The sequence below is a fragment of the Rhyacophila brunnea genome, unplaced genomic scaffold (assembly GCF_057557595.1).
Source record: "Rhyacophila brunnea isolate RB1 unplaced genomic scaffold, BYU_Rbru_1.0 scaffold_3, whole genome shotgun sequence".
In the NCBI taxonomy this organism is placed as follows: Eukaryota; Metazoa; Arthropoda; class Insecta; order Trichoptera; family Rhyacophilidae; genus Rhyacophila; species Rhyacophila brunnea.
The window spans coordinates 19,323,233-19,338,959 of record NW_028232965.1 but is presented as its reverse complement, the minus strand read 5'-3'; the positions used below and the strand labels follow the sequence as shown (position 1 = coordinate 19,338,959).

At 33.0% G+C, this 15,727-nt stretch overlaps 1 protein-coding gene across 2 annotated transcripts in view; it reads right to left on the bottom strand.

Moving 5' to 3' along the window:
- Tak1 (TGF-beta activated kinase 1) overlaps positions 1 to 15,727 on the bottom strand; it is a 98,533-nt gene that overhangs the window by 64,197 nt on the left and 18,609 nt on the right. The window contains exons 5-8 of one of the 2 annotated variants that reach the window (XM_085952719.1): positions 15,316 to 15,416; positions 14,627 to 14,869; positions 13,784 to 13,978; positions 10,733 to 10,838 (exon numbers count right to left, since the gene is read on the bottom strand). In XM_085952719.1, the coding sequence (XP_085808845.1) occupies positions 10,733 to 10,838; positions 13,784 to 13,978; positions 14,627 to 14,869; positions 15,316 to 15,416 (645 nt within the window). Of the gene's footprint in view, positions 1 to 10,732; positions 10,839 to 13,783; positions 14,870 to 15,315; positions 15,417 to 15,727 lie in introns of both variants that reach the window. The other variant, XM_085952718.1, reaches the window with a different exon arrangement.

Below are 15,727 nucleotides of genomic sequence, written 5' to 3'. Positions count from 1 at the left end.
GAGGCTAAGACCCACCAAACTCTGTAGTGCTAAAAACAAATGAATGAATAATTCATATATCAGGGATGGAGTACCTTTTTACGTATAGGTACGTGCCAAAATTTCCCAAATATTATTTTTTGACTGTCTGACGTGCCGAGCAGTTTTTTCTTACTTGTCAGTTCGAAAAAGACAGGGGAAAAAAGTAAAAAAGCAGGAAAAAATAGTTATAAGAATTCTGTTAAAAAAATTCAAAAATTATAAGCAATACATGATATATAAAATTATTGTAAATCGATCAAACTCAGAGGTTCGCGACACGGCTTACCCCGCCGTCTGATGCGGTCAGTGCTATAATATTATTATGTATGACGCATAAAACCTAAGGACCCATCTATGTAATTTAAATTAATTATAATGCTTATTCTTCAAGAGTATCAGCTGCCTGTTATTTTTTATACAATGCGGTCTGTGATTAATGCATGAATTTCGTCGATTCCATTTGCACATCGATTGATAAAAATATTATTAAAAACCCTAGAAAATACGAATTTTTAATATTATATAATATATATTTAGGTAGGTATTTGTAAAACTCTTTGTAAAAAATATATCTTTCGAATTATATATCTATTTTTTTTCTTTAGCACATAACATTCGCGTGCCATGCAAAATCATCTCTGCCATAGGTTCGCCATCCCTGTCCTATATGAATAAGTAACCAATGAAATACATACCTACAACGCTGACAATCATACGACCTAATTATTTCCGGTAATTACCGGATAAATTCAGTGCCACGTAATTGATAAATCGATACATAATTGCAAGGGGCAAAGACAGGGGAGACGATAATCTACACTTTGGTTAATTGAGAAACCCAGTTGTTGTATTGAAAACTGTATCTAATAAGATACTTTATTTTCACGTTGTCAACTCCTGAATTACATAAAACAATATAAAACAGAGTTGATCGATTTTATTAATTTTATCCACACGATTTCATAAATACCAGAACCGGTTTCGCCCGCTTCATAAATTTCTTCCGTAACATCAGTTGAAAATGTTTGTTCTTATAAGCGGACGAAGCTGTACTAAAACCTGCTTTTAAATGTATGACTTTTTGACATTCTGACGATTCGAACGATTAGGAAGAAAGGCAGTTTAAATAAAACGAAACAAAAAAAATCGTAAACTTTCTTGACACTTTCGCAGAGCAAACGCAAAGAGAAGAAAACAAAATATTATGCTTTTGAAATATGTACTACTCATTTTTCCTAACTACATATTTTGAAGTTTTTTAGTTTTAATCAAATATTTTTTTAAAGCCACGTTAATCATAAAAGCAAACGTTTCCATCGAAATTTTGAAGCAATATAAAAGGTACTAATTGTATACTTTGTATACCTACATTATATTAAATCATTTAGGTACAATATAACTATTTCATTTTTTTTTTGTTCAACAAATTCAATTTTTAGAATTTTAATTTGCTGAATGTTGCAGCACTGCTTGGCGTGGTTATTGTGAGTTAGATTACTGATACACACATTATTGCAAATCGGTTCGACTTGTATTCCCACGTATCGATGTTCAGTTTTTAAATGTTTTCATTGAGCCTTGAGTGAGATAGAAACATTTATATTTTAGCCTGATCCAAGTTGCCGATAGGACAAGAGGTTCCGCTTCCATCCTGTCAATGCTGTCCGTTTGATTTTATAACTATAGTCACCTGACTTCATTAATTCTCATACATACTTCTCATACATACTCAAACATACTTACTATGCTAGTGAATACAATTAGTAACATGTTATTTGTCTAAATATAATTCTCAATAGTTTGCGGTGATATTTCAAATAAAAAAAGATTGACGGAATACTGGTAAAGTAGTAATTTTTAAAACTAGCAACACCACGTATGTTTATGATTTAAAAACTAATCAAAACAGGTGAGATCGTTTTGGTATATGAACTCGTTAAGTGTTATTGTTATTTAGGGTTGACGATTTCTCATGACGATCGGCGTGAGTAGCGATTCCAATCCCGGGATCCCGCACTATTTTCGATACCTATGAATCCCGGGATTAGTAGTTTTAGAAGTAGTATTAGAAGTTTTCGGGATTGATTTTTTTATCAATTTTTATGGAAAATAAAATAAAAACGAAAATATAACAGAAAAAATACTTAAAAAAAAAGAAAATTATTATAATATTTTCAAACAGTGTGGACTCAACTTTATGCTTAAATTAGTATGATGCCATAAAATGTGAAATGTAATATAAAGACACAATAACCCTTGCTGAAAAAAATCAAATACTGATGTTATTAATCTTAATGTACTTATCATTAATAAAAATTACACTAATTGACTATTCAAATAATGTAATAAAATAACAATAACATCTGAATTCAACACTCGATTCTATTTTTAGTTTGTTTCTTCGATCTTTGTGTATTAATATTAATGCTCGGTAATAGTTATGGCAAATATTTTTAATTGACGTAACATCCGGGAGGTTAATGCATTTGTCATTACTCATTAATCTCATTATCATTAAGAGGACGTTCTACAGAAATGGCCTTGAGAATTGAAAATATGATTTTTTAACATGTGGTCCATAATATCTGGTCTACTAGTTAATATAAAAAGGTCGTGTCAAAGTTGTTTGTGTTAATAAATTTGCTCTGTGACTGATTCGACTCATATTTCACATTTATTTCATCAGGGCTGTCGAAGACATAAATCATAATATATATTTATAATTTTAAATTTTTATTTATAATTTATATTATTTAAGTTTTGTGCATCTAATGCCGGGTCCACACTGGCAACAAGTTAATTTGCTGGCAACCTCGTTAGATTTTACGATAATTATTGTAAAATTTCTTAAGCAATTATGGTAAGTATCGTAAAATTTAATGAGGTTGCCAGCAACTTGTTGCCAGTGTGGAAATGGCTTAATATCCACTGTGGTTCACGTAGTGGCATGGACCTGGGGTTAGCTAATTCAGGAAGTCAACACCCATGATAGAATTTTTTCCAGTTTTGGTTGCATTATATTCCAAAACTCTTCTGTAAAAATCGTTTCCGAGTTTATAAATGGAAATTTCTCGGTGTACATAGTAAACAAACCTACGAATAAAAAAAGACAAAAAGGAACATACTGATTCATCGCAGTAAAATCTGGTAATCAAATTCGCCATTTTGAAAAGCGACGATTTTGCGTAAACAAATATCACGTGGTCTGTACGTGTGCGGCAAACTTCGAATGTGTTTGTAATTTTGTGCAAAGTGCGAATGTAATGTTTTCAAATAATTGATATGGATTAATTATACCATCGTATTATTTTCTCGAAATCATAAACATACTATAATAGTATTTGAGTATCAACCTATGTTCAATTTGAATTGGGTTATAATAATAATATACCCGTATATATATCAATAGTATGTTGGCTACAAAATCCACCCAAGTTATCAGTACGTACTTGCACAGGTTTGATTAAAAACCATGATGAAATTAACATTTAAAAAATATGAATGCTTAATATTATTTTGACAGCCCTGTTTTATGATCGGCTTCATCTCGCAGGTGTTCATAAAATAATAATAATTCTCCGCGCGGCAGAAATTATCAGTAATAATAATAATATTTCTTGAAATAAAATCTCCGATGATTAGTGATTTTTGCGAAAAGATCGATTTAAATTGACGTAGTTACGACGCCGAGGTCCTTTTTATACTGAATTATATTTGAACGGCGGCCTCTTCAGCGGGCCCTTAATAAAAACGTTATTTATAATTATTATCTCTCCTTTTAAAATAATAACAACAATTGAAATTTGAAAATATGCCTGGGTATCTACCTACCAAAATTAGATCCAGATCAAATTACGAAACACTAGATGTTTTGGTATTAATTCGGGCATATTCAGATTATTTTTTTATATTGTATTGCCAAAACAATATGTAGGCTATTTTTTTTATTTTAATTTAACTTGTATTTGTTATGTTATCTTAAATAAATAAAACTGTTTTACTTTCACATTATTATTTATATTAGAATATTATTTACTCCATTAAACCTATGTATTTCCAAGATTGAACATAAACAATATTAAACAAATGACTTAAATAGTATACATAATTTTTCTAGATTTATTTTTGACCGATTTTATCAACGTTATATGTACATATAAAAATTAAATATTGGAAAAAAAATACCAATCCCGGGATCCCGGGATCCCGGGATCGTCAAATTGTAATCCCGAAATCCCGGGATCAAGATTTTGGCTCGGGATTGGATTCCCTAGGCGTGAGTAGTTGAGTCTGCTCGTGTAATTAGAGCACAATGGTGACAAGTGCGCGAGTGACAAGAATTCTCATGTAAACCGGTCTATACCTGTTGATGCACAGCATCGTACAATAATTATATTATTTTCACGGCGGAATGCGACTCGAGATAATTATATCTGTTGGTATCAGAGATTGCCATGAAAGAGTGAGGTGCGCTCAATGCCCGGACCGGCGTCTCCGGAAGGGCGTCTGTCATATCTCGCGTAGAACGGCATTCGAAAGAGCGCTGTGTGTTTTTATTTTTGTTTACGAGCAAAGCTGGGCGTTATTTCTGTTGCCGCAACCGTCACAGCGACATCATAAGTCAGCCGATGTATCATCGCGGCAAAACTAATCGACGATCCGCTTGAAAGGTGGATGATCACGGATATTCGAACGGAATCGAATGATATATTACAAAACAAATAAATATTACTAAAAATGAAAGAAAAACATTAATTTAAAACTCTAAAGGCACCAAAACCTCAAAAAACAGGAACATGTTCATAGAATCAACAGATAGATTATTGTACGATTATATGATTATATGATCACAGAATATTATATTAAATAAAGATTATAAACGTGTAAACTTATCATTTCCGCTTATCAACACATTACTTTTACGAGGAATGGTTCTTACCGATTCATCCAAGCTATTACATACTTACACGGGATCAAACACATATTGAAAATATACGTAGTTTTCCGAGCCGATCGAACCTCCGACCCACGGATTGGTATACGGCCGCTCTACCAAGTTGGCCACATTAAATGTGACCCAACCTAAATACGTCATCGTCGTATGCGCATTAAATCATAATATTGGTTGTGACATTTTTATTTAGTTCAGATATTATAATTTTGTATTATAAACATTAACTTAGTAATCACGCAGATATAAAGCATAGGTATTCAAAATGTGCGACCTGATTAATTTCCATGATCAATATACATATTTGAAAATTTTAAGAATTCGAGGCAATTTTAATTCAATGTGGTGATACACGGTCATAATGATAAGATTCGTATGATTTGATGGTTGATTAGGCTCTATCTTCATAGTAGAATATTTTCTTCGAACATCCTCGTGATATATAAAAATATATATATTTCTATAATAGGTACGATGTTTTTACATTCGGTTCGGATACAATTTAGATTTTCCAACTAATTGCAAGTATCGTTCCTTTTATTGCAGTATTGATACGATACCAAAATATATCATTACTAATACAATGAAACCCTCACCCCGCCCACATAAAATGGCATGTGCAGTTGGTTCAATTATATCTTTTCCGGAATTAAATAGGGCTTGTGGTTTTTATGAATAAAAATGACGGCACACAAATAGATATATAAGGAAAGTATGATCAAAGATTTTTTACTGAACAATAAAAAAAATATGCTACCTACTTGATATTTTATGAGAAACGAATATCGGGGTAGTAAAAACAACCTTTTTAAAAACTCGTTAAAATAAAGTGACAGTTATTTCTTTGCTATTGGATTAAAACGAACCACAAGCCTATTAGTGTTCTCTTCGCGATATGTACCCACTGTGTAGAGTATAAGTATAACTCAATCTTAGCACACGATAGGATCGTCTAAAAGTTTTCATTGAAATTGAAGAGAAATTAAATTTGCAAGAAAGTCAACGCACCGAGGGTATTTTTAATACGACTGCCTTGAACTCTGAACATGTTTTTTTCTTCGAAAAAACACGCAACCGAATCAAATAAGTTTATGAATATATCTTTATAATAAATACAATATTATAAATGCATTATAATAAATTATACATATCCGGACCTAACGCCGTTAATTGAAAGAAAAGTATCGGTCGAAGTCTCGATACTTTTTTGATGGTCTTATCCGTTTGATCTATACCAATAGAGATACCGTGAGATTCTATTTACTATCAATGCAATGTGAATCGCTCCTAATAAATTGATGACATAGAAGAAACATATTGTTATGAATGATGATGCACAGTCGCGATGATAAATCCCCACGGACTACCAGCACGATTTATGCAGCAATGTGTCCACCACACGGTGTAGGTAGGTATTGGTAGAGTAGTATTTTTTAGTCCCGACACAATATGTTAATTTATTTCAGCGGGAAAACGAGGTGGGTACTGGGTGGTATTTGCAAGATGGGTAAGATAAAAGCGAGACAAAAATATAGTTTGAATAATTTTAAGTTGCATGCGTCAGGATTAAACAATACTTACCTGCCTATTGCGTCAGCTGTGTAGTCTACACGGCATGTAGAAAAGACTGATCAAAATTGCAAAAGTGTATGATGATTGATGATCGACCATTAATTAATTACAACACAGTCATAAATCATAATAATCAATGAACCGGTATTTATAAATTACGAATGTAGCCGTCAACCCAATGTCAAGGTTAGAATTGATAACCATAGCAATTGATTTGATTAGAAAATAATAAGTTAAGAAAATTCCATGAAAAATTCATAAAACGCAAAATAAAATAGAGTTTAACAGTAGGTACACCTCGGTAAGCCTAGTAGGTAGAGCGTACGTTTATCTAGCCGTGGGCCGTGAGTTCAAATCCGCGGTTGGCAAAAATGCATGTTGTTTTTAAAAATATGTGTTTGTGTCAGTGCAAGACCCCAATGGATTAGGGTTAGACCAATGATGCACAAACAGCGGCCCGTGGGTCGCATGCGACCCAAAAAGGCATTTTTTGCGGCCCAAAATAAAAAGTACTTGTACTTCATCACCAAATTTCATCATCGAATACGACAAAATTATAATTTTCTATATGCTAAGTTCTATCGTGCAAATACATAGTATGTACGTAATGCAGAGTAGAGAGTGATTTGAGTAGCTGATATGTAACTATTAAATTGAAAATAATAAAATGTATGTCTCGTCTATATAGGCATTATTTTTCACCAAATTATCCACTGCGGCCAGTGAAAAATTAGAAAATGGATAAATTGGCCCTTCTTTCAAATAGGTTGTGCACCACTGGGTTAGACGAATGGCTAATAGCCATTATTTGTAAAATAGTCGTAATAACAACCTTCACTCTGTGCTATCATGAAAATTCATTACTTTTTAAAGAAACTGGTAAAATCTCGCAAACTGTATTTACGATCAATTTCGCTGAAATAAATTTTCACCATAACGAATTTTGATGACGATCAAATTTCAGCATGAACTCTTTTCGCGAAAACGTATTATCGTGACAATCAATTTCGCCACAATGAATTTTCGCGACTAATTTCGCTACGATAAGTTTTCGCGACGTTCAATTAATTTTTCACCATTTCATTTAAGTCCATTTAGTTATTCAGTTTGGCGAGTGAAAATCAAAGTGTGTTGCACACATATTGCACATGCAGCGAGTATTGAGAAACGAATATAGTTTTTGGATTCCCTCTGATCTGATAGTTGTTGACGTGAACAAATGACGACAAGGCATGAGGACTCGCGTCCAAATGCATTTCCGCGAATCGCCGTTTCGACAGAATCACAACTCGTAAAATTATTTTATAAATCAAAATAATTAATGCATAGCATTTACAGCACACTGCACATACAGGGACACTGAAAATAATTACTAACTTATAAAATTATTAAATAATTTAGAAATTGTTTAAATTTTTTTTTTCGGTTAGGTACATGTTCAAACACTTAACATGATTTTACTCCCCAGTTGAGTTATAGTTTGTCAATTTATGGCTACGGCCGTATGTTGTAGCTTAACCACTGGGAAATGCTAATAGAAATGGCGTATTTCAAAAAAATACTACCTTATTCTTAGGTCAATAATTATAATAAAACAATCATTATTCATAGGATGTATTTTCACATTTGAATGGTCAAACACATAGCTTATAATCAGTATATTTAGAATTATCTTCAAATGTCTTAATCGTGCCCATTTTTTGAATAATAAAATGCCTAATTCTTGTCAAATTTGGGATCACAGAGATTGTAAAATATATTTTTTTATCGTAAATATTTCACTATATAATGTTAACATTAATTTTACTAATGGTTTTATAAATGTGTTTAAAAATTAATAAATCTAAAAAATCTTAGATCATTAGATCGAGAGGTTTAAAAGAATACTATTTTATGTAATAAAAATACTTTATGCAGTCATCAAATGTTTAAAATAAATATAAAGGATAATAAGGCTTCAAAATTATATAAATAGATTATCTACAATGTTTAAGGAATGTCCAGGGTTATGCTCTGAAAATACCATAAAAGCTCCATTTTGACATACGCGGCGCACGTGGGCCCTTAAAACTGTGAACTAACAATCCCCTCCATTGCAGCTAATCGCACTTCCGTTTTCAAATGAGGAATGCCCCCAAATTTATCATTTCATTTTACGCTCCGTGGTGTAGGGATTTATCAATTTACATAATTTGAAGCTTTTTATAATAAAAATATGTCTAGGAGTGAAGTTAGAATTATTATTAGTAAACTTTAGGTAAAAAGAGTCGCATCTAAAAGGAGAGCCGATACATTATTTAAACATGCCTCTAGTACTCGTTGCCGCCATGACAGGTACATTACTGAGAAATTTTCTATATGCGACTACAGTGACTTCCTGTTATCGCCGATTTCTTGTTGTTGGACAGTATATATATATATTGGACATAAAGAAGCATACTAGTTGGGCAAAGAACTATTCAGACGGAAAGGAAAATTCATCAGCATGATCAGAACATCAGTCGAGAATACATAATATTATTATAACTATAGATACTTCAACTTTGATTTTTGTAAAAAAAAAATGAATATGAGACAATAATTTTATTTAAAAATTACTGATTGCTTGATAACAGTGAAGACTCCAGGAAAGATAATGTACCTGCTTAGAATTTATCGAAATAGAATAAATAATGATTTAAAAACAGACACAGATAAAATTAATGTGGGAATTTTGTAAAACTGATATACAACCTGTGGGGAAATACAAGAGTTCATGGTTAATAATAAACATAATAATATTATGTACAATATACAATACATGTGTTTGATGTCAAATGTCATCTTTAGTTAAAACACAACTATAACACATTAATAACAATATTATTATAGAGCTGGTTTAGCACAAAATAATCGAGTCAAATAAACAAATCAATCTCACAATATGGTTTTATGTAAGATAACATTGCAAAGGTATTCATTTTGCATAAAACTGAAAGCATGAAATTTTTTTAGTGCTTAATCTGGTTCTTAACCATAATATGAAAAAGGAAGAACTGGGGAAGAGTAACAAGAATTTATAATCTCTTCCTGCTCGTAATTAGTTACATTTTATTCGTTAAATTTTAGTATCAGACTATATAGACCGATAACTATAACTTCAGGCGTGACCTTGACGCAAATGCCGCAATGAGAGTATTGCTGCCGCACCTCAGGTCATTGTTGTCAATCTCTGGTGAAATTTATTTTTGTGAAATCATAATTCCGACATAATCATAAAATGGATGAGCCTTGTGATACACCCCTGTTACAGGCGGGCTTCTCCCGGTGTAAAATAATCATTTAGTAGTTATAAGTCGAAACGTAACCCTGACCTCTAGAAACGGCTTCATAAAACATCTAATCTGATTCCTTGCTCAACTACGTAATTTTTTTTTTATTCATAAGTAAAGGCCTTCGTCCGGTGTGTGAAAATCATATACTGGGCGGAGGTGTAATTAAGATAAATTTAATTTGATTTAAAAAGTATAAATGATGATGGATCAGAGAGATAATTTTAAGACTAAATATAATGTATAAAATATAAGTACCTATTTAAATCTAATAAATTTTGCCGGCAACGTTAAAATCTCTGCGCGCCTGCGCCGAGGTGGTCCTCGTGATTCGTCAAATCAAAAGGATCACGCGATAAAATTTGGCCAATTACGAGAGTCCTTTTTGCTGGTCGGCGTGGGTACGGGGAATTTAAAAAGAAAAAAAAAGTTAGTAAGCGTCCTTTGTAAACCGTGTACGGACCTGCAAAACTGATTGTAAAAACAAAATATGTAAAAGACTACAAAATAACGTTGTCCAACTAAATATTAAAATATATAACGCTAAGACCCGCACAAGAAAGACTTAGTGTTTTATTTAACCTAACAAACATAAATATATCCTTCTTTTTTGTGAATCCGGGGTTCGATGGACACCTGAGCCAGCCGCTGGAACCCCGGACTTCTCACTTGCCATATATTTTATGATTAAAATTATAAGTTGTAAAGAAAACATTTTAATCTTTATTATTTTACTGACAGTATTATGAAATATTTGATACTAAAAATTACATTATCTACAAGATAAAATTATGACTGTAAAAGATAAATATAGTTTAAATTAAACAGCCCTACCATTACGAATAAATGGTGTTTGCGTAAACATATAAAAACTTACCTTTGAAGGGGGGCCGGACCAGTTTATCAAAGCCATCGGGCATGTTCCGCAGTTCTAAACATTCACTCAGTTCTTCATCGCTACCTGAATTGAAGTCCCATGCGTTCTAATGGAAAAGAAAAATATACTTCAATTAATGAATGAAAAGATAATTATAGCTTTAAAGGTTTTGTGCATGATAAAAATGTTTTGAGTCTCACCGTGTAGTGTATTAGAAGATATAACACATATTGATTGAATTCAATGTAGCATCTTTGCTTATAATTGGTGAAATGAATATTGAAAAGCAGACCTCTTGTCGGTCCACCAATTATTAGGACTGTATTGTAGAAGAGTGCCTCTGTAGTTCAATGTTTTAGTTATAAGACTGAGAAAGATATTGTAATGAATACCAGGATTGGTATAAATTGTACGTAGTGTGAATATTTATAGAGGAATATTAGCACCTACGTATTATTCGTGCATTTACAATTTATTGTTTCATTTATCATATTGTGAGCATACTGCAAAAAGTCACTAATTTAAAAAACCAAATAATCAATATAAAGTTTTGGTCAAGCTAAATAATTGATTTTATGACGTGTATATATTTACACTGACATACTCTCAATGATTTAATAAAATATGCAAGAAATGCCGTTAAGATAATTCAAATATTTATGTATGGAAATGCGCAAATGCGAATTAGGCAGGGCAAATGTGATTATTCTTACGGTTGCAACTGTTGACTGTACATCAATCATATTGCATTCCATCCAACTATGTCATGATTCGTGCCAAAACTATCGAATCTCACCATAATGTGGTATGTTTATAACAGTCCGTTAAAAGTAAGTTATATTTGTAAAATCAAATAACTGTTGTCGGTATGAATTTAAGTGACTTTTTGCAATGGAAGTATATTATATAATATCGACTTTAGGTAATATAATAATGTTAGTTGGTGAGTTTATGCAGCAAGCTGATGATATCTGATATTTTTGTGATTATTTGTGAAATTATGTATGTAATTAGCCAAGAAATAATTGAGTCGCTTAGTCGCTAAACCCGCTCTAGAGGTTTTTTTGAGATTCGAGTAAATCACGAAAAACTGTTTTGTACATTTACGATGATGTTGCTGCTAGTAGTGGTGACGTTTGTATAGCGATTTAAACGTATGCTAAAAATCATGGTTTCAATCGCGACGACTGATTGGTCGGTTATGTAGAGCGGATTTAGAAAGCAGTCATTTATTCTAGAGTGGTTTGGCGACTCCAATATTCATTTTGATTTTTTGATGAAACAGGGTGGAATTTAAAACTCGCACCTCGACTATCAATATAGCACATACGTACATTCAAAACTAATTTTATTGAAAAATCACCCGGAGCATGTTTGGCGACTAAGCGTCTCAATTTTAAATAGTGTAAAAAATATGATATCAATTTTATGGGCATGTAAACTACGTAAGTATTTTTTTTTATCAATATAAGTGTTTTTGTGAACATAGCAAAAATTGTGTAAACACCAATGACACAAATTGAACAGAATGAAACCAATAATTATCATGCAGTAACCGGTATTAATATCCAATGAGCTTCCGTGATTAGGTTTGTTTGTAATAAAACATCAAATAATATTTAACTTATGTGCTTATACACAAATATGGAAGTCTTATTGACTTATTGAACCAGTAATAAAACGAAAAATATAATTTCACGACATATTGTGTGCTTTTACATCCGAGCAGTGTTGCCATATTTTTCTATGCTGACTATAGTACAAAGGCGCAAAAATTATAGTATTTCTGTAAAAAATATAGTACAGGAACATTTTATGGCTCGAATCCTTTAAAATTATAGTATTTTGGCATATTCGGCGTAAAATTATAGTATTTAAAATTTTTTGCAGAATCAAAATTATAGTATTGTACTATACTTATAGTACGGTTGACAACACTGATCCGGGCCATAGAATTTATGTTATTTATAATACTTAAATGAAATGTGTACTTTGGAAAAACCATTTTCATTCAATCTATATACATAATATTGTATTACATTGTCAACAAATGATAAAAAATAAATGTGCTTTTATCAGTGTTTGCAAATATGTTGAAATAACAAGTTAAAAACATTTTGCATGATTAAATGATGCATTCAATTTGAGATAGAAGATAACAAAGAAGTCTTGAAAGGTTATATGCATTAGTATTTACAAAATATGTAAGTATATTACAGAGTGAATAATATACCATATTAACGCCAATTTTATAATGAAAATATGGGAAAGTTACATATCAAGTAAATAGTTAGATTTAAAAATCAACGTAACTCATTGTTCTCTGTAATCATGATAGGTGTATAACTCCTATGGTCGGTGTAAAAGATTTATTGCCAGATAATATACCGAGATCCTAAATTATAATTGTTGTGTAACAGATAAGTAAGGCATCACCGGCCAGTTTTGCTGTGATTGCCATCTCACGAAATGTCTGAGTCACAAGAATGACTTCATAGACTTGGCAGACTTCTCTCTAGCTAGTTTCAAATCTGATAGTGATAGAGAATGATTCCCACATTAAAGGTAATGTAATGAATGCTCTGATGAAATTAAATGAGCGTAATAAAACGCTTGATAGCTTTCGAGCTAACTTGTAAAAAAGTAAAGCGATGAAAAGTTATTATTGTTTTCTTGTGAATCGCAATGTTTTTTCAAGCTTACCAATTGTTAAATATATGCATTATTAAATAAACAATACTTATTTAATCAGCTACAAAGCATTAATGATAATGTTATGTTTCTTGCCAACAGTGAATAAATCAGAATATTTTTTTATGATGCAACAATGTAAATCAGTAGATATTTAAGTTTTATTGGAGAAGTAAATATTAAATGATGAAGTGTTTTGTATTTATGCATCAAGTGCATGTCTGATTTGAGATGATTTTATCCAATGTTTGTGTCATGTTTGGTTGGAGATTGTCATATATATTGTATCAACAATATGTTTTCACTATTTAAGCGTGTATGAATGATACGGTTGTGTGTATGTACACGGGGGAAACTTACAGGCTCTACATGAATTTGTAAAGGTTTTTGAAGTCTAGGATCCGGCACGGCAAGAAATCCTCCGCGGGAGGGCTCCCGAGTGTTCCCATTGAAGAAAGCCTGATTACCAAGACCGCCCTCATTGGACGATGCGACATTACTCCAATAACCCTCGTTGGTCTGCTCGCCAGGGCTACTGTTCCGGTTGTCTTGATTCTGGGGATTAAAGTTTGCATTTGGATTAGGAGACAGCATGTTTCTCATAGGCGATCTGTTACTGTTTTCCCTGTCGCGATTCCAGCAGCTTTCGAGATCGACATGTCTGGGATTCATGTTGCCGATGTTATAATTCATCATGGGAGAGCGACGGGGCGAGTTGGTGTCATTGAAGTAATTGGGACTCCTGCTCAGATATCGAGGATCCTGCTGAGCGAGGCTCTGCGGGGTACCCCCGCCCGAGCGGTTCTGATTGGACGGCGATCTATTGGCCGACCCGATACCCGAATGTTGCACGTTTTGCTGATTCGCAGACGGGCTCGGATGTCTCGGTGTTCCCGAACCATCGAGCGGATAAGCGGGAGAAGGCCTATTAGAGTTTCCTTGCGAGCGGGAAGAGTTAGTCGACCTGACCGGGCTTTTATTAGCATTTCTGCGATTGGCAGGCGGAGTGGTGGGATTATTCTTGAAGTGAGCAGGAATTTGCAACTGTCCCGTTCTATTGTTACCGGTGAGGGCACAGGGAGATTTGGCGTGAGGCACGGTGGCTATGCTCAACGGCCGGGCGCGGGTGGAAGGAGTCGGATCGGTTTGCAGTCTATTAATTTGGGTTCCCACAAAACTGTGAGGCCTAATTTGCGAACGTACATTTGTTCTTCTCATGACGGGCAACGTTTGAATGGGTTCCGATTGCGTGGAGAGTTGGGTAGACGTCCCCGTGTCCTGATGTTGAGGATTTCTTGTCTCACTATAACTGTATTGATAGTCCAACGTATCGTCTCCTAGATCACTTTCACCACTTAACATTTCTTCCGAGTAGCTGCCTTCGTAGACGATGGGCGTATCGGCTCCCGGAAAATAATCGCAAAGTAGTGTCATGGTTTCCACCACCTGCAAATTTACAATAAATTTCACTAACATTTAAATGGCCTTCATTGTCCAGATTTGCTTAGTAACGTCAATGTACATTTTACATACATCCACTGATCAATATAATATATCGCACTGGAGATAACAAACACCGGTTTCAAGACAAATTATTAAGCCTGTTAATAGCAAGATGTGTTATAGGCAGTCTAGAAATTATATATTTTCATTCAGGTGATTTGGGTTCATTGTTAATCATCTCACTAAGAAAGATATTTCAAATTAACAGGAAAAGACTTTATATAGTACACAAACATTGGTTAGTCTAAGTACTCTGAGTTAACAACTATTTTAACCAGTGGTAAATTTGACTATTTTTTCGAGTTTAAAAAACATAAACACATGGAGTACCAATTAATAAGTGCATAATAATTGAGATGTTATTATTGTTTTCAAATAATTGTAATTACCTGGTGCATGCTAGGTCTCTCAGTGGGAGTTTTATGCCAACATTGAATCATTAGATTTTCAATAGGAGGCGGGCAATTCTCAATAAGAGGTGGTCTTTGACCTGAAATAAATCACAAGTATTGATTATTATAAATATTAAAAAAAAAAAATATTGTAAATTATTAGGCAAAGAGTCCAAAGGATAGCGCCTGCTGTTGTTGATGGGCTTAAATTATTATCAGTATAAGTACCTATAAGAATCTCAGGAGAAAATTTGAACTTCATTTTGACAGGATTTCACGAAGAACAAAACTTTGTTGATATGATTTATTAAAAAAATATTTGTGACAAAAAGCAAAAAGCGAAAAAAAAAATGGATTTGATTGATTTAAGTTACGAGTTCCCAGCCTTAATATCATTAAGGAGCATATT